Below are 18,804 nucleotides of genomic sequence, written 5' to 3' on the forward strand. Positions count from 1 at the left end.
TTTATGCATTTCCTTTCTTGTTTCTGGGTGAGCAGCTTTTTCTAGGTACCTCATCTCAGATTTTGACACTCAGACTTGAGTTAGAAGAGACACCCTGAGATCCTAAAAGTAACACACCACTACCACCCTCTACTAGAATTAGCTTACCTGTATTGGAAGGCTGAGTGAATTTTCCAGGGACCAAATACTATCTAGATGGTTCCTCAAAGCTCTTAAAATTGCTGACCTCATTTATTGGGGGTGGGGGGAGAAATCAAGACAGAAAATTGCCTTTAGGAACACTTTTACTTGGAAAATTACAACACTAGTACAAGTCAAGTCTTACACATTTAACATTTGCTTGTTGAAAGCAATTCATAATATCAAAATTAATCATGTTTTACTTTTTCCTCACAAGAACACAAAAATGAAGGGGAACTTAAAACAGAAAATTTAAAAAGGTAACACAACTTCTCTTTTAGTAGTCCTTGGGTGGTTATGACAGAAGACTTCCCATCTTTTGTTTCTTTGCATGGAGACCTTGATCCAAAGTCTTATTTGTTTCTAATATCTGCTTCTGCCTCCCCCTCTATCAGATCGGCTCCCTCCACGGCCACCTCCTCTTGGCGCTCCTCGGCTTGAACTGCTGTAGGAATCACGTGGAGGAGGGTACCCCCTTTCCATAGAAGGGGGAAGCCCTCGTTCTTGTCTGCCAACTCGATCACGGCCACTTGAGTAGAGATCACTTCTGCTGCTTGAGTAACTGTCTCGACTTCCACCGTAGCCATCACGTGAGCTGCTGTAATCATCATAGCGACTGCTTCCTCCATAAGATGGTGGTGGCCCTCGTGTAGGGGGTGCACTGCGTGAGTTTCCATAACTCTCGTATGAATCTCTGTAGGAACCTCCACTTGGATGATCTGAATAATCGCGATCCCGACCATATCCATCTCTATCACCGTAGCCTCTTGATGGGTAGTCATCACGGGAACTGGAATGACTGTAATCACGGTAAGTATAATCTCTTGGTGGCGGTGCATAATCTCTGGTGTCTCGGGAGCTTGGGTAATCTCTGCTTGAATAGCTGTCTTTTGTAGAATATCCATCATCTCTTGGGGACAAATAAACATCTCTGCGAGATGGCAGGGGTTCCCTTCGTGGTGGACCCCCGTAGCTATCTCTTCCACGGGACACTGGTGTTCTTCCGCCCATTCCACTGCTGCTTCGAACTGGTCCGGAAGGTGTTGATCTTTTAGGAGGGGGACCCCCGCTTCGTGGTGGTGGTCCTCTCTTTACTGGAAGTGGTCCCCTGGAAGAACTCATGTTAAAGTTCATGGAATAACCACCATCATCCATGTATCCTCCACGTGAAGGGGGTCCCCTAGTTCCTCCACTTCCTCCTCGAAGACCTCTGGGAGGGCCTCTGCTTCTTGGAGGTGGAGGTGGTCCACGCCTGCCACTTTCAAAAGATGGTTTGGTGGCTTGCTCCACCTTGATGGCTTTTCCATCCAAGGACTTTCCATTCATATCTCTAGCTGCATCTTTAGCATCTGCTGGGCTTTCGAAGGTAACAAAAGCAAATCCTCTTGATTTGTTGGTTTCCCGGTCTTTCATCAAAAGTATTTCCACTATTCGTCCATACTTGCCAAATACCGCTTCAAGGGCTTTCTCATTTGTTTCTGTATTAAGCCCACCAATGAAGAGCTTTCCTGGGCGATCTGCTTCAACCATCTTGCCTTCCAGCTGAGAGTCGGAGGGGATGTGAAGGTCTCAAGCTCCTCCTACAAGCTCACCAAATCGGCCTTCCGGTGACAGCTGCTGGGTCTCAGAACAGAACAGAAAAGCCACTAGGACTACTGCACACGAGCACCTGTGAATATTATTGTATTAGTTTCCTCAGGCTGCTGTAACAATGCATTGCGAAAGGGCTGGGGGTGGGAGGTGTGCTATAAAACATTGATTTTCTTACAGTTCAGGAAGTCACGAAGTATGAAGGTACGTTTCTACCAGAAGCCTTAACAAAAATCTGTACCATGACTCCCTCCTAGCTTCCAGTGGTTGTCAGTAATTCTTAGAATACTTTGGCTTATAGATAACTCAATCCAGTTCCTGTTTCCACCCTACGTGGTGCTTACACTTCACCTGCACACCTTCATATTGAAGAACTGCAGCTTCTCATACCTATAAACATGGGATTTCTACAAGTCAGGTTCTGAGGTCATGGGAAAACATGTCTTTTACAGGGGATGGTATCCAGTTAAGTTGGAGAAAGGATATAGGCTCATAAAATTAATCTAAATGAATATGACCCATTATTCTGGGCTATCTGGTTAGGCTTTAAATCTAAGGACAAGTATCTTTTAAAGATACACACAGAAAAAAGGTAATGAATGCTCAAGGATGCAGAGAGCAGCCACTTGAAACATATGGAGGGAGATGTGATGCCTAACCAGGGAGACTGGAGCATCAGAACCTAAATCAAGGAAGCCATGGAATATTAACAGCCACAGAAGCGGGAAAGAGCCTTTAGAACACATGGCCCTCCAATATCTCCATTTTGAATTTCCTTATTCTGCAACAGTAAAACAACATGTCTATTGTCTGAGTACAGCTAACTCGGGGAGGGGGCTATTTGTTATAGCAGCCCTAGCAAACTAATACAGTCCTCGACAATACAATTCACAAAGAACTACGGTTAAAATATTCTATGAATTAAGATTTTGTTCTAAACAGGTCAAAATCTCTAGAAAGACTCTGTGAGCAGCCTTACTTAAGCAGCACTATCTGTGATGACCTTTTGAGTATTCGATGACTGAGGCAGATTTTTTTCCTTTTGAACCAGGCAAAATTACTGAAGAAAATTATGTTATAAATTTTACTTCCTAGAACTCCACTTACCTGTGACTGTCTTATAATAAGCCTTTATCACATTTCGTGTACTTCTTTTGCCTGGTAAATTGTTTAATGTCTCCCTATTAAGTTCTTTTTATCTTGAGATTAGCTTTTCTTCATGCTGCCCGATGCGTAATTACCGGGCAGTGGGGGCTGTGCAACTGAGAACTGATAGCACAACTGCTTAAAGCAGCTTAGTTTTTGGATAGCGAGTCATGTCAGCAAGATAAAGTTAAATAGAGCAAATTGCACGCCGAGTCTCTTTCAAGCTTTGAATGCATTCAGAATGAAAGTCTGGTACAATCTCTTTCGAACGTTACGTTCCATAGTAAACTATTCAAGTAGCTGATACCAGGCTGCTTCAAAATGTCCCACAATACTTTGTTCCTTTCTTTCTTTGGGTGCATAAAGAGGAAGGGTTGATGCTCGGAAGACCATTCGTGAAACTATGTCATAGATTCGCCAAAATGCAATGCAAGAAACCGAGGGTTGGGGGAGGGGGCGGACATCAGACCCTCCACCCTGGATCTGGCCCTCACTGCTTTTGTTCTGAGTTCCTGGCCCCCTCTCAGTTGTCCTGTTGCTTTAGTGGTTCGGGGTCAGGCAAAGGCCCGCACCACGCGGCCTCCGGAATCGCCCGCCCACGCGCGGCACACGGGTGGGGAGGAGCCTGGGTCGCTCTCTCACCGCCCCCCAGGGAAGATTTGCCCCATCCCGGCCGTCCTCCCCACTCCCGAGGCGGGTTTTGGCCGCGGAGGCGGTCGGGCAGAAAGGCCCGGGCAGGCCACCGACCTGGCGGGAAGGCCCAGCTCGCCTTCCCCGCCTTCCCGCCGCCGCCGCTGCGGGAAGGCGGGGGCCCTGCCGTCCCGGACGTCTGCTCGGCCACCGATTTTCAACCTACCCACGGGGCTAACGCTTCCCCAACTAGGAAGCCGCTTTCCCGCGCCGGTCGCCACACGCGTCTGCCGCCGCCGCTCCCGCCGAGAACCAGAGGCCGCGAATGGCTTCCCCTCCCCCCGCGCAACGTCAACGCGACGTCGGCCGTCGCCGTAATGTCTCGAGTGTACGCGCATAGACATAGCGGGCACTGGCGCGCGCAGCCGTCGCCACGGCGCAGCCCGGTACCGGCCCAGCGCACGCCGCGGTTCTCTCGGGCTCAGGGCAGAGTGAGAGACGCTCTCTGCAAGGCATGTCTCGGGGCTCCGGCCGCCGTCAATATAGCTTTACTGCAGCGACACCCATGATGAGGCTGGGCGTCTGGGGCGCCTCATCCCTCTCTCCCACTGCGGGCCTCCCCAAGCTTGGCCATGTATGCACGGCGGCGAGATCCTGTTAGTGCAGCCCGTGACTCGTCTCACTTGCGTGCTCCTGGTGTGCCTCCGTTTTACGTCCCCTGCGCCCTGGTCCTCGGCGGGAGTGCGCGTCTATTCTGAGGTGCGTGGTAGTGATGGCGGCGCTCAGCGAGGCTTTTCTGTCACTGGGTACTACTACTCCCAGCCCGCCTCGGAGCCGCCCGAGCCACCCCTCGGTCTTTAGTTTACGAGTGGCAATTTGACTTGCTCTGCTGCATGTCTGGAGGGATCGAGGAAAGTGTGGAGACGCCCCGGGGATTTAGGGATCGCAGTTTGGAAAGCAAGCCAGCCAAACAAATAAACAAAACCCACCCGCCCTAACAAATATGAGGCTGCTGGAGAGGGCGAGGAAAGAATGGTTCATGGTCGGGATAGTGGTGGCGATCGGCGCCGCTAAGCTCGAGCCGTCGGTCGGAGTGAACGGGGGTAAGTGCCGCACCTCCGCCGGCTGCAGCGTGCCGGCTCCCACTTCTGAACTCGTCGGCGAGTCCCCGGGAGGAGCGGCCGCCCTGGCTGCGGCACAGCCCTCTGTCTCGCAGCGCCGTAACCAACCCGCTGTGCGGGAGAGAGAGGGGGCTTTTAGCAGGTTCTTCTCACTTGCTAGCCCAGGAGGGAATTAGGAATGGGGCAGGGGAATGGGAGTGCAGGTCGCCTTTCCTGTGGGCAATCAATGACTTCTGCTCAGTGCCGGAGTGAGGTTACGGAAACTGAAAGTTACTCCTCTCGTTCTTAGTAGCATCCCATCTCAAGGGACTGTAGGTTGCCAGGAGTTCTTTATCTATCCTGGAGTAGACCTCATTATCCAGTCTATTTCCGACTCCTCCCTTTTGGCCCCCCTCCCTTTAAAAAAAAAAAGTCTGTTGGAGAGAAAGGGGTTCGGGGGAGATTATTGGCGGGGGCGGGGGGCAGGAGAAAAAGGAAAAAAGGATACTCTTGCTCCAAACTTCAATTTTTAGTGTGCCTTAGTTGCTGACAGTCCAAAACTCCCAATTGTACTGACACGTTGCACTCTTTCCTTACGGGACACTACTTCCGTGTGCTGCTGGGCTGCCGTTACTACAGCAGCCGTCCAACAGTTGCAGACTATGCACACTGTATGTTTTGGCAGGGAAGTGTGGATGGGTTAAAACCTCCGCTCCAATCTCTGAATAGTAGGAGCTTTGTAATGTGACCTGTGGACACTGGTGGGAACATGGGACGTGTCACTGGCGTTTTATACCCTCTCCCCCACCTTCAGACAACCTTGTTCTGCTTTTCATAGATATTAATTGAGTTTCTTCAGTTCATATGTTTTTGACCTCATGTGTTAGGTTCCAAGCTTATTGGCAGATCGAATTTATCAATCATGCAATGGACCCAAATAAGGACAGAAGAGAGCACACAGTCTTTCCCAAGTAGGAGGTGCCCATGTGGATATTTGAAACTTTACCTTCTTATTAAAACCTTACAGAAGTGAACGGATGATCTCTCTGAATAGTGTTTTTTCTTTCCCCAGCCCTAGTTTCTCCATTTAGAAGTAACTTCTGGAATCGTTTGGATTGAATTATTTAAACAGTGATTTCGATAGGAAAGCTTTCTATATTTAATTTTTTCCCTTTTAAGTTTAACATATTTTAAATTTTTAAATGCAACATAGAGTATGTATAGTTACCAGTTAGTTTTAGAAAAAACCTTTCTGTGAGCCTTTGGGAAACTGTTAAGTTGGGATTTTGAGTTCAGTCAAATGAAGGGGGAATCTCTTGTTCCTGGAGCTGGGAGAAGTGACATTCTCCTGTCTTTGAGGCTACTCACAATGCTCCACTGTACTGGCTATAGTGAGGTTAGATCTCTGCTCAGCATTGAGATGGAGTTCCTGCTGACTTGTGTGGCCTATAGCCCCGCATGTCTGGGTTTGCCGAATGTCTTTTCCCTTGCCTTCCCCAGTGCTGAGTGGACAGGAAGTTTGCTGATGGTGAATCAGTTCCCTAGGGTTTCTTGTTCTGGCAGATACAAGATGGACTCTGTGAGCTCAGTTGTTCTCTTAGATTCTGCTTATTGAACTTTTTTACACTATTGTGTCTTATAGTTTTTTTTTTTTTTTCCTTCATGGGGGTGGTGTACAACTTTAATCCCAGCACCCAGGAGGCAGATCTCTGAGTTCAAGGCCAGCCTGGTCTATAGAGGACAGCCAGGGCTACACAGAGAAACTCTATCTGGAAACTCCCCAAACAAATAAATCAATAAACAAACAAGTAAATAAATAAAAATCTAAAAAGTAGGAGCAGAATAAATATTTCCAGCTAGAAGTAACATAAAATAATTTAAATCAGCATGCCACTTTATGTTTTGATTAGATTATTGGGGTGTGAACACAGGGTCTCGGCATACACATGTTAAGCACATGTCCTACCTGTAACCACACCCCCATCCCACCCCCAACCCCCAGTGCTGGTTTTGTAGATGTTGAGGCCTGACCACATCAGAGGTTAGTTAGGGAACCATGGAAACCAGGGCTTTCTCTTTTATAATAACAAATATTATAGGTGACAAATACCTATAATAATAGTTTTGGTAGAAACAGAGAGAGAGAGTGAGAAAGAGAGAGAGAGAGATCACTATAAAGAGATAAAAGGCTCTGGAATAAAAACATTTCTGTACTCTAATTAGCTAAATGTTAGACAACAACTCTTCCTGTGTTTCTTCTAGGGCCCTTCCTGTATAAAAATTACTTGTCTTAAGAAGAGTCAGATGGGGCTGGTGAGATGGCTCAGTGGGTAAGAGCACCTGACTGCTCTTCTAAAGGTCAGGAGTTCAAATCCCAGCAACCACATGGTGGCTCATAACCATCCGAAACGAGATCTGACTCTCTCGTCTGGTGTGTCTGAAGACAGCTACAGTGTACTTACTATATTATAATTAATAAATAAATCTTTAAAAAAAAAAAAAGAAGAGTCAAATGACTGGAATTTTCTGTGTAGGTTGTTAGGTTGGTTGAGAGCTTTATATTCCATGACCATTTCAACTGGTGGTCTGACCTGTAAAGCCTGTTCAATAAAAACAAAACTCAAAACAATCTCGAGCCACACTTTCAGCACACCTCTAAACAACAACAACTAAAGATCTAGAGTAGAAGTGTCACTGCAAATATTTCTCTCATGTACTTCTTATAGTCCCCTAAAGCGCTTCTTGAAGTTACTGCATGATGGGAAGGTGATTTAATTTTGTTTTTGTTTTACTGGGACAGGGTCTCTCTAGACCCCTGGCTGACCTGGAACTTGCTGTATAGACCCAACTGGCCTCAACTCAAGAGAGATCTGCCTGCTTCAGCCTCCCAAGTGCTGAGATTAGAGGGAGCTGTGTGCCACCACACCTGGCTGGAAATGTGAAATGTGATTTTAAGATGTTTAATCAATTAATTAATTTTGTGTGTGTGTGTGTGTGTGTGTGTGTGTGTGTATGTGTGTCTGTGTGTGTGTGTGTGGTGCAGATGGAGGTGGGAAAACAACTTGTAGGAATCAGTTCTCTCTTATGGTTCTGTGGATTGACAAGCACCTATACCCGCTAAACCCCATCTTGTCAGGCCAGGAATGCTAATTTTTAAATGCATACACAGTAATAGACGCTCCTACATGTTCTTTTATTTTATTTAATTTAGTTAATTTAATTATTTTTGAACAGTGTCTTATTTAATTTAGCTCTGGCTGCCCTGGAACTTGTTGTGTAGCCCAGGCTAGCCCCAAACTCATGGAGATACACCTGCCTCTGACTCCTAAATGCTGGGATTAAAAATATGCATCTCTATGCCTAGCCTCTGCCCTTTTATTTTTTATTATTGTTACTTTCCTTTTTTTTTTTTTTTTTTGAGCCAGGGTTTCTCTGTGTATCCCTGGCTGTCCTGGAACTCACTATAGACCAGGCTGGCCTTGAACTCAGAAATCCACCTGCCTCTGCCTCCCAAGTGCTGGGATTAAAGGCATGTGCCACCACTTCCTGGCTATTTATTTATTTACTTATTTAGAGATGGAGTCTCTTTGTAGCCTTGGCTTTTCAGGAACTCTGTAGACCAGGCTGGCCTTGAGCTCACAGAGATCTGCCTGCCGCTGGCTCCCAAGTGCTGGGATTAAAGGTCTACCCCCAGACCCCCCAGCGTTTTATTTTTTATTATTATTTTTTATTTATTTATTATATGTAAGTACACTGTAGCTGTCTTCAGACACTCCAGAAGAGGGCGCCAGATCTCGTTACAGATGGTTGTAAGCCACCATGTGGTTGCTGGGATTTGAACTCTGGACCTTCGGAAGAGCAGTCGGGTGCTCTTACCCACTGAGCCATCTCACCAGCCCCCCCCCCCCCCAGCGTTTTAAAGTGAAGTATTTGGTTCTTTTCATTTTACTAATAAAATACGTATAGCACCTTATCTAGTTTCATGCTTTGATGACTGAACTTGGGCTTTTTTCGTTCATTTTGTTTTGTTTTCTCAATGTTGTGTATGGAACCCAGCTTTGTAGCTGAGACTCTGTACTGGAGCTTCATTGCTCCTTTGCAGTCCCCTCCCCAAGCCACCGTCAACGGAACTGATGTGCATGCCCCGCCCCCTTAGACGGTTTTAGTTGGTGCTTGGAGGTGAGCTTGTGGAGGCTTCTGGGGCTGCTGGAGTTCTTTAGCATTACAAAAGAGATCCTTCTTTCTTCCCTTTAAAAAGACTGGGTGAGGCAGGCCAGGTGACACACCCCTTCAATCCCATTGCCTGGAGGCAGAGGCAGGTAGATCTCTCAGTTGCAGGCCAGCCTAGTCTACAGAATGAGTTCCAAGACAGACAGAGCTCTTATTGAGAGACACTGTCTCAAAAAGCAAATGGGCAACAACAAAATGAAGAGAACGGCTTCTAGGCAGAGGTCAAAATGGCTTCATTTTCTTAGGGGCCTATTTTTGTGTCAGCGGGTTCATTACATATTTGTTTAAAGATAAAGGAAAATACCAACTATTGAGCTTTATAAAGGTCTGGATCTTATTGTTTTGGTGACCTGGGAGACATAATTATTAGTTTGGAAAGTGACATATTTGTACCCTAGTGTCAGCTCATTCCTCTTAAGTATTTGCCTAGCTAGCTTTTATTTTGTCCTGGGTGACCTCTAGTCCTGAAGAGTTCCAGAGAGCTGCCTGTGTGTCTCTTTAATCCAATCTCCCTTTCTCCTTGACTTGTAACCTGTAAGTTATCTTGGAATAGCCCCACTACATTTCTTGATTTAGAATTATCATCTGCATCTAGTATAACAAAAGTTATTGTGACTTGTCTCTGGGATTTGAAACATTGAAAATTCAAGATTGGGTGACTGAATGGAACAACGCCATGTTACTATGTCCACATGTCTTTGGAGCCATCCCTGTCTTGCTAGCGACCATGTCACTGACTGTCTGACTCTTCCTTACTAGAGATTCTAGAGGCACCACTGGGCAGAGCCAGCCTGGACAAGGATAGGGTCTGAGGAAAAGTGAGACTCTGGGGATGGGAGTAAAAATAACATGACTTTTAAAATTCAGATAGAAGTTCTGGGAGCAATCTACTTCTAAACTGAGTCAGACGTTTTGCCTTTAAAATCTGCTCCTTAACTGACCTCCCTAGTTGTTGTTTGTGCCAGGACACCGTTGAGACAGATGTGCTCACGGTTTGGAATGCCTGTCGTGCTTGTCTCTTGGAGCTCTGCTATCCCAGTCTCAGCTAAACGCTGTGTGTTAATGCCAGCTTTTTTACCCATTGTTGCCTTATAAATATCTAAGACATTGGTGGCTTAACAAGTGTTTGTTGAGTGAATAAATGGTGATTTCTTTCAGAGTTTGGTCATCTAACCATATGCTGAAAATATCAATAGATATGGTAGAGGGTCTTGGGATTCTATGATTGTGAAATACCTATCTCTCTCTCTCTCTCTCTCTCTCTCTCTCTATCTCACATACATCATTCATATATATGATATGATCCTGTTATTTTACTTGAAGCAAACTAGTGTAGCAACACATTGTCTAAGAAACACATCACAGTGACAGGAATTTATCCCTCACAGTGGGCGAGAGTCCACAGACAAGGTGTTCTCTGGGGCTCTTGCTTGCTTTGCTTCTTGTAGCCAGTGGTGCTTACTTTTGGCCTTCTGAAGGGTGTGGTCTTATAATTCCAGTCCTTGCCCTGTCTTTACTATGTATCTGCATACAAATAGCCCTTTTAGAATACCAGTCACTGAGGCTGCCTGCCTACTTGCTCCGTGATAGAGTGCTTGTGTGAGAGAGAGCCTGCGTTTTACCCAGGTACTGTAAAGCCAAGCACACAAGCAAGCATAATTGTTGGGTAACGACTCTGTTGCAGGAAGACCCAATCTTGGTATCCAGATCCCACTCATAGATTCTGTGTGGATAAGACTCTCAGGAAGGAATCCAGTACAGGAGAGAGAGCCACATAATGTATATCCCAGCTTCCCAGCCCGGGCACTGTTGACATTTTGTACAGGACAGTTTGTTTGCAGACGTTATTTTATCCTACGAGGAATGCCTAGCAGAATTCCTGGTCTCTATGAATCATGCCATCTTCATGGCTGACCACCAGAGCGGTGGCACTCAGGTTTCCTGGCATGGCTGGACATCTGGATGGTGTGCTGGGTGAGCGCTTTCATTCTTGTGGTTGGAGAATCATGTGCCGAACCAGAAAGCTAACCTTGAGAGCTTCTCTGCAGTAAGGAAGTATCTTAGGGAAGATGCTTCCCGAGGGGGAGTGGGCCACAAGGGTACAGCACTCATGGTGAGAGTCGTTTTTGCTGGCTTAGAGAGCCTTCTTTCAGACCCACTTACCTGCTACAGATACTCTAACAGTAACTCACTGCTCTCTTCTCAGGACCACTGAAGCCAGAGATAACTGTGGCCTACATTGCCGTCGCAACGATATTCTTCAACAGTGGACTGTCATTAAAAACGGAGGTACTGTCACCTGTGGCCCATGAGGAGCCGCGCAGAAATGTGAGCTTGTTCTGAGTGCTGAAGTTCCAGGGGCCTTGAGTGAGGCTGCTGACAGAGGCTCCACTGACAGGATGACATGGATAGGGACAGGACCATCACTGTGTCTGCATGCAGGAGACTTCACGGGAGGGTGGAGGACCAAGACGTGGATTAGAATGACCGTTGTGTTGTTGAGTTTTTTGTTTTTGTTTTTTGATGACCAGTTCTTATTTTAATTAATTAATTAATTGATTAATTAACGTTACACGTCGTCTACAGTTTCCCCTCCCTCCTTTTGTGGGTTCGAGTCAGACACGAGGTGGGACTTGAACCCACACTTTCTGCTCTTTTCCCAGTCCCCCCTCTCCCATCCACTCTTCCTTTCTCTTCAGAAAAGGAGGCCTCCCATGGATATCAACTCCCTTGGGATATCAAGTTCCAGGAAGACTAGCTGCATCTTCTTCTCTGGAGTCTAGATGAGCGGCTCAGTGTGGGGAAAGGGTCCCAGAGGCAGGCAGTTTAGTCAGTGACAGCCCCTGCTCCCACTGTTAGGAGCTCCACATGAATACCAAGCTACACAACTGTAACACAGGTGTAGAGGACCTAGGTCAGTCCTGTGCAGGCTCCCTGGTTGGCAGTTCAGTCTCTGAGTCCTGAGGTTAATTGATTCTGTAGGTTTTCTTGTGGTGTCCTTGATTCCTTTGGCTCCTTCAATCCTTCCACCCCCTCTTCCACAGGATTCCCCAAGCTCCACCAAAGAGCATGCATGTGGACTGTGATGGTTTGTATAATCGTGGTCCAGGAAGTGGCCATGTTGGAGTAGGTGTGACCTTGTTGGAGTGTGTATGTCACTGTGGGTGTGGGCTGCCTGGAAGGGAGTATTCTGCTAGCAGCTTTCAGATGAAGATGTGGAATTCTCAGCTCCTCCTGTACCATGTGTGCCTGGATGTTACCATGTTCCTTCCTTGATGATAATGGACTAAACCTCTGAACCTGTAAGCCAGCTCCAATTAATTGTTGTCCTTATAAGAGTTGCCTTGGTCATGGTGTCTGTTCACAGCAGTAAAACCCTAACTAAGAAGGGGCAGAGGGGAGGGGACTGGGAGGCGAGAAGAAAAGGGAAAGCTTTGCTTAAGATGTAAAGTAAATAAGTACGTTGATTAAAAAAAAAAGTAAGCTGGGGGTGGGTGCTGCTTCTGGCTTCAGAGGCTGAGTCCATTATCAGTGAGGTCAGGAACTTGGCCAGACAGGTAGGCATGGTGCTAGAGCAGCAGGCAGGCAGACGGACAGACAGATAGGCATGGTGCTGGAGCAGACAGACAGGCATGATGCTGGAGCAACAGACAGGCATGGTGATAGAGCAGACAGACAGGCATGGTGCTGGTGCAGTAGCTGAGAGTTTACATATTGAGACAACAGCTGTGAGGCGGAGCGCTAACTGGGCATGCTTAGTTGAAACTTGGAACTTCAAAGCCCACCTATGGGCCATTCAAACCACCACACCTTGTATTTAGGATGCTGAGGTAGCCCAAGCTACACAAAACAACAAGAACCAAAAATCAAATATTTTTTTTGGTATATGTAATATGTAATATTACATATATGTATATATATATGTATGTACATATATATATATATATATATGTACATATATGTATATATATATGTATATGTAATATACAGTGGTATATGTAAACATAAATTGTGAATATGTTCTTTTTTTGTTTTTTTTTTTTTTTTTTTTTTTTTTAGACAGGGTTTTTCTGTATAGCTCTGGCTGTCCTGGAACTCACTTTGTAGACCAGGCTGGCCTTGAATTCAGAAATCCACCTGCCTCTGCCTTCCAAGTGCTGGGATTAAAGACGTGAGCCACCGCCCAGTGTGAATATGTTCATTAGAAATGAACTAATGAACCCATCTCATATTTTTTCCTAAACTGGAGAAGGCTGCAGTGCGCCTGCTCTGCTTGAGTGCCCCGAGGCTCTTCAGGGATATATGACTTCAGGTCCCTAAGGCTCATGGCCGCTGTGTGTCAACCTGACACAAACCTTATGGTATCTAGTCATATTGTTCTGACAACTCTAAACTACTTGTTAGACAAGCACATCCCAGCATTCTGATAGTTGTTTGGTATTTTGACTGAGAAGTCCCAGTGTGGCACGCATGTAGATAATGGTGCCTATGACCCAGTCCTTGCTGACGTGGATATAGATTTGCAAACACATCTGTGCTGGGACATGGCATCCTTTGGTATGTGCCCAGGAACACTGCGGGGTCATAGGGAGTGTTTTGGTGTGGTCTGACTGAAGATTTTGCTGGTCACTTTTTGTTGACTTGACATAAACCTAGAGTCATCTGGAAAGAAGGAACCTTGTTTCAAGTATTCTCTCCATCAGACTGCGTGTCGGCAAGTCTATGGGGGCATTTCTTGATTACTGGTCGAACGTGGGAAGGTCTAGCCCACTGTGGCTGTCACCTCAGGTGGGCATGGGTGGTCTAAAAGAGCAAGCCAGTAAGCCGCTTTCCCATGCTGCCTTAGCGGTTCCCAGTTGAGTTTCATGGAAGCATAGATGAGATAACCCTTTCCCTCCCAAGCTGCTTCTGGGCATGGTGTTTATCACAGCCATAGGAAACAAACTCAGCGACTAAAGTTACTTAGGTACTTTCTTCTTTGGTCACGCTGTTTGTTAATAACATGAGAGATGAACGTTACCAAATCTTTCATTCTGAAGGTATCGGCCTTCTATAAATCTTTTAATTGGTTGCATTTTTTTGATATACACATTCTTAGTGTGTAATGTTTACAACAGATAGATTTCACCCCAACAATTCTAAATATTCTCGCTGATTAGTTGCCTTCCTAAAGATATTGATACAGGATGTACTTCCCATTCTGTTAATTATAGACCCTTTGGAAATGTTCTTGGTTAGAAGTAACCATTGTTAGAGGGAACTGGCTTTTTCTGTGAACACCCGAGTTCCACAACTGATTCTCAGTGTGGGCGCAGGGAATACAAAATGGCCTTTGCTGTTCTGTGGTCCAGGCCGGAAATGACTTGGGGGTCTTCCTCTTGGCCATGGTTAATGCTTTGTGGAGCTGCTGCCTGACAGAAGTCCTCTGCCTGAGACATTGCCCTTACTATGTCCCCTGGTATCCATTTAGTGGCTACAGCTGTTATTTATGCCATGGGAAATCTGTCAAGAGACTTCACATCTCTTACTCCTTAGCTTCTTACTTAATGTTATTCTGTAAAGCAACCAACTTGGTGCATTGTAAGAGCAGAGGAAGGAGGAATGTCACAGCTATCAGTGACTCTCTAAGGACTGACTTTTTTGAGCACCTAGACCTTACCCAGCTAATTTGGGTGTAATGATGATAGGCTTTGATCCTGTACTTTATTTTGCTATCTGAGTAGCCTTCAAAGCCATTTCCTCTATCAAAGACCCTTTCAAACTGTACAACAGTCAGTCACTTTCAAAGTGTATAATGCTAGACCATCTAAGCCCCGAAGTTTTCGCGGGTAGTCCAACAGTTAGGAAGTAGGAAGTAGTGGTTTGTAACTTATTTTTTACTTGATAATCCTAAATTGACTATGATTTTGTGATCATTATTTTCTCTATTATTTGGTCCTAGAATAGTGTGCTTTTGTTCATTTAGATGGTGAGTTGCATCTTTCTGAAAGCCTTTGTCCCACTCAGCTTTGATTTACATTGAACATTTCATGAACTGTTACTCATATATTGATTTAATGATGTGCAATCTAAAATTAGCTTATTTATTTATTTATTTTACTTTGTGTGTATATATTTGTTAGACGTGTGTGTGTGTGTGTGTGTGTGTGTGTGTGTGTGTTGGCATATGTGCATGTGGAGGCCAGGAGCCAATGTCTGGTGTTCTATGTTGCTCTCCACATTAGGTTTTGAAGGAGAATTTCTCACTGAACCCAAGTTCACCCCAGGCATCTGCCTGTTTACCTCTTTCTTCCATGTATTAGGAGATGCACACACACACACACACACACACACACACGACTTACCATGCATCTGCCTGTTTACCTCTTTCTTCCATGTATTAGGAGATACACACACACACACACACACACACACACACACACACACATGACTTACCATGCCCAGTATTTTGCATAGGTGCTGGGGATCCAAACTCGGGTCTTCATGCTTCTGTAACAGGCACTGTACACACTGACCCATCTCCGCAGCCCAGCAAGGATCCTAGGTGTTGTGTTGTGTTGTGTTGATAAAAAGATAAGGGAGAGGAGGAATATGTTTTCGTGGATGTGTAGTCAGGTGTGGGGGAAGGGAGTACCTCCGACAGTTCGTCCACAGGAAGGTATAGTATAGAATAGAGTTTACTCAGGGCATGGGAGAGGAGTTGAGAGGGTAGTGGAGACAGTGAAAGGCAGAGAGAGTAAATAGAGGACTAGAGGCCGGTCCTGAGCACATGAGGGGGAGGGAAAGGGGTGAGAGGACAGAGCAGGAGCAAGAAGGCAAGAGCAAGAAGGGGGGAGGCTGTGCCGCAAGCAGCCCCTTTTATAGTGAGTCAGGCACACCTGGCCAGGTAACTGTGGGGCGGAGCTTAGACAAAATGCTAACACTATGCTAGTACAAGCTAAATCATCAGTTTTATGACTGTTGGTTTCTAATTTTTGAAAACCTGTTGAAATTTTGGAAATGTTATATTGAAGTACAATGAATTTGACTCTAACTTTATGTTTAGCCAATGTAGTAGTTACTATTGCATCTCTGTGACCAAAACTTCCAGACAGAACAACATAGGGGAGGAAACTCACCGTATCTGGGCTTCAGCCCCTTCTGCCAGGGAAAACAGTGAGGCAGGCAGCTCTGCGCAGCCAGGGTGTGTGTGGAGGCCATTCACATCATGGAAGACCATCACAAAGCAGGGGCTGGGGTGGCCCTGTGGAACAGAGTCACCTGGATCCCAGGGTGTCGTCCACCTCAAATGGCAAGCTCCAGGCTCAGTGAGAGACTGTCTCAAAAAGGAAAAAAAAATGTCTAAAATGATAGGGGATGCCTGTGCATGGGCTGGGCACTGCACATGTTCATACTTGAATGACACATGCCCATGAATCCAACGTCAAGCTTACAGCATCGAAGAACTTGTAATAGATTGTGACAAGGCCAGTTTATTTAGCCTTGGGCCCAAGTTGGGTGGAACGCACTCGTTTTCTTTATTTCTCTAAACTGATGATGACCTTTGGAGTTCCATTAGCCGAGGGATTGATGTGTGATTAACATATTTCTGCAATCTAGTCCGAGTCCTGGTTTGAAGTATATCTTGCTCGCTGAGGCCTGTTGTCGGCAGTGTGTGCTATGGAGTGTGGAATTGTGTGTAACTAAACAAACTGCCCCGTAGAGCCATTTTTCAATGAATCATGGTGGTATATTCCAATATATGGCCTTAAATTCTCATAAATAAGTATGGAATAATGGTATTTGGGGGTTTATAGGGCTTATATGCTCTGTATTTTCTGTTCCTTTGTTTTTATATGTATGTGTTCATATGTATGTTTGTGTGCCCTCGTGTGCGTATGTAGACCAGAGGACAACTTCTGGTGGTATTCCTCAGCCATTGTCTCTGAGCTCCCACCCCCTTTACTTTGTGACAAGGTCCCACTGGTCTGGAACTCACCAAGTAGACTAAACTGGCTGGTCAGTACCACCCTAGGGGTCTGCTTGTCTTTTCTCTCTCAGCCTGGGGTTACAAGCACATGATAGCATGCCCAGCTTTTAAAGATGAGTTCTGGGGATCAAAGTCAGGTCTCAGTGCTTGCATCAGTGTGGTGTTGGGGGCCCAGGAAGTAGAACCCAAGGCCTTGTCTATAAATGACAGGAACTCTCCTACTGAGTCCCTCTCTGAGCCCCGTTTAGCATTTCTTGAATGAAGGAACAAGTTGCCAGCTTCCTCCATAACTTGTGCCTGTGGTAGAGTGTGAGATCTCCTCCTTCATCCCCCTCAACACCGTTAATAAATAGATCGTGAAAACCATTAGACGATAGCCTATTTCACATGTGCTAGCTTTTATAAAAACAAAACCAAAAACACCTCTCTGCCAGACACCCGGGATACACCATCTAAAGGGAAGACTGATTTCCTTTGGCTCCCGATTTCATCACCTTCAGTCTGTGGTTGGCTTCTTCCATTGCTTTGGCCCGTGGTGAGGCTGGATATCATTGTGGTGTGGGAGCGACTCTTTGGCAGGGGCTGCCTGTCTCCATCAGTGAGGAAGGAGAGCGGGGAGGCATATCTCCCGTGACTACTTCCAGGAGAACTTCACCTCCTGAAGTTACTCAGTGACAGGGGCTGGGGAATCAGGACTTGGTCTGATTGTTTATAGAATTTGGGGCCAGCCTGAGCTACTTGAGACCTTGTTTCAAAACAACAAACAAGCAAGCAAGCAATCTGGCAAATAAATAATGTATTGAATATTTCTAACCACTTTTGTCTTTTTTCTTCAAACTTTTATGTATGTATGTATGTATGTATGTATGTATGTATTTATTTATTTATTTAATGTGAGTGCACTGTATTCTGTTTTCAGACACACCAGAACAGGACATTGGATCCCCATTACAGATGGTTGTGAGCCACCATGTGGTTGCTGGGAATTGAACTCAGGACCTCTGGAAGAGCAGTCAGTGCTCCTAACTGCTGAGCCATCTCTCCAGCCCCACTCTTGTCTTTAGAATTAATCAGAAACAAAATTTTGTCCAAGAGATTGCATTATTATTGCAGTATATCCCCAACTTATTCTTTTTGAAACACCCGTCACAGATCTGTGCAAATGTTTTACTTGTTGCATTCTGGCTAAAAGTTATCTGACATTTGTCAGGAGCCTCTGAGCACACTGAACCATAGCTGCTTTTAGAAGTGGTGAGCATCTGTAAAGGGCTGGTGTCAGACCTTGTAAAAGTGTAACTTTGAAGACTGATTCACTGGACTATGCCTAGCTTTCTTTTCGGTCTATCCAAGGATCTAGTGTGGTTCTGGTAAGCTAGGCATTCCCAGATTCCCAGAACCATCCGTGCTTTTAGATACATCTTGGACCAAGGAGGAACTGGTGCAACTCCTGGTAGGGAGGTAGAGGTGGGAGCTGAAGGACAAGTGACTGAGGCAGTCAGTGGGTGAGTCGGCACAAGCCACTGTTTACAGACAGACTGATCAGGTCACAGTGCCCTTGAGGCTGAGGGTCTGCTGCACATTTTGAAACATGACGATGAAAACGAGTGAGTCTGTGGCATCTTTGAATATGCCTAATGATCACTTGTAACCTTTTGTCTTATCCAAAGATATATATTTTATTATGACTGTCCTGTATATGATGCATGTCAAGGGGCGGGCATCGGAGCATGCCTGTGGAAGTCAGGGCGACTATGGACATTGATTCTGTCTTTCCATTGTGACTCTAGGGATCCAATTCAGGTCACCAGGAATGTGCAGGAAATCCTTTTACCTGCAGAGCCATCTTACTGACCCTCGCTTGCTGCTTCTTTCTCCTATTTGTTTTCTGTCTGACTTTTTAAGAATGACTAGGCCTTTTCTACTCTTTTTCTTTCTATCCATTCATTTGTTCATTTGTTT

The 18,804-nt window shown here is 45.6% G+C and overlaps 2 protein-coding genes across 6 annotated transcripts in view; one reads left to right on the plus strand and one right to left on the minus strand.

The window, feature by feature from the left end:
* Window positions 1-266: 266 nt before the first annotated feature.
* On the minus strand, window positions 267-3,902 carry LOC110299844 (RNA binding motif protein, X-linked-like-1). 2 transcript variants are annotated; one of them, XM_021169740.1, is made up of 2 exons: window positions 3,773-3,902; window positions 267-1,803 (listed from the first exon to the last, which is right to left on the minus strand). In XM_021169740.1, exon 2 carries the CDS (start codon window positions 1,708-1,710, stop codon window positions 544-546), a length of 1,167 nt encoding a protein of 388 aa, XP_021025399.1. In that variant the 5' UTR covers window positions 1,711-1,803; window positions 3,773-3,902; the 3' UTR covers window positions 267-543. The 2 variants fall into 2 exon arrangements, with proteins under 2 accessions (XP_021025399.1, XP_021025398.1); XM_021169739.1 differs by having other exon boundaries at window positions 267-1,849.
* Window positions 3,903-4,296: 394 nt separating this feature from the next.
* The window catches only part of Slc10a7 (solute carrier family 10 member 7), a 229,367-nt gene continuing 214,859 nt past the window's right edge, over window positions 4,297-18,804 (plus strand). For 3 of the 4 annotated variants that reach the window (XR_003837409.1, XM_021170488.1, XM_029480652.1), the window contains exons 1-2: window positions 4,297-4,649; window positions 11,083-11,165. Coding sequence is in view for 3 of the 4 variants with exons in the window: in XM_021170488.1 (XP_021026147.1) it covers window positions 4,550-4,649; window positions 11,083-11,165 (183 nt within the window). In the remaining variant the exon portion in view is untranslated. The remainder of the gene's footprint in view (window positions 4,650-11,082; window positions 11,166-18,804) is intronic. The other variant, XM_029480653.1, reaches the window with a different exon arrangement.

This window comes from Mus caroli, chromosome 8 (assembly GCF_900094665.2).
Source record: "Mus caroli chromosome 8, CAROLI_EIJ_v1.1, whole genome shotgun sequence".
Taxonomy (NCBI): Eukaryota; Metazoa; Chordata; class Mammalia; order Rodentia; family Muridae; genus Mus; species Mus caroli.

Bases quoted from the DNA above. Each gene is read 5' to 3' on its own strand.
- LOC110299844 (XM_021169740.1), bottom strand. From the start codon at position 1,710: ATGGTTGAAGCAGATCGCCCAGGAAAGCTCTTCATTGGTGGGCTTAAT.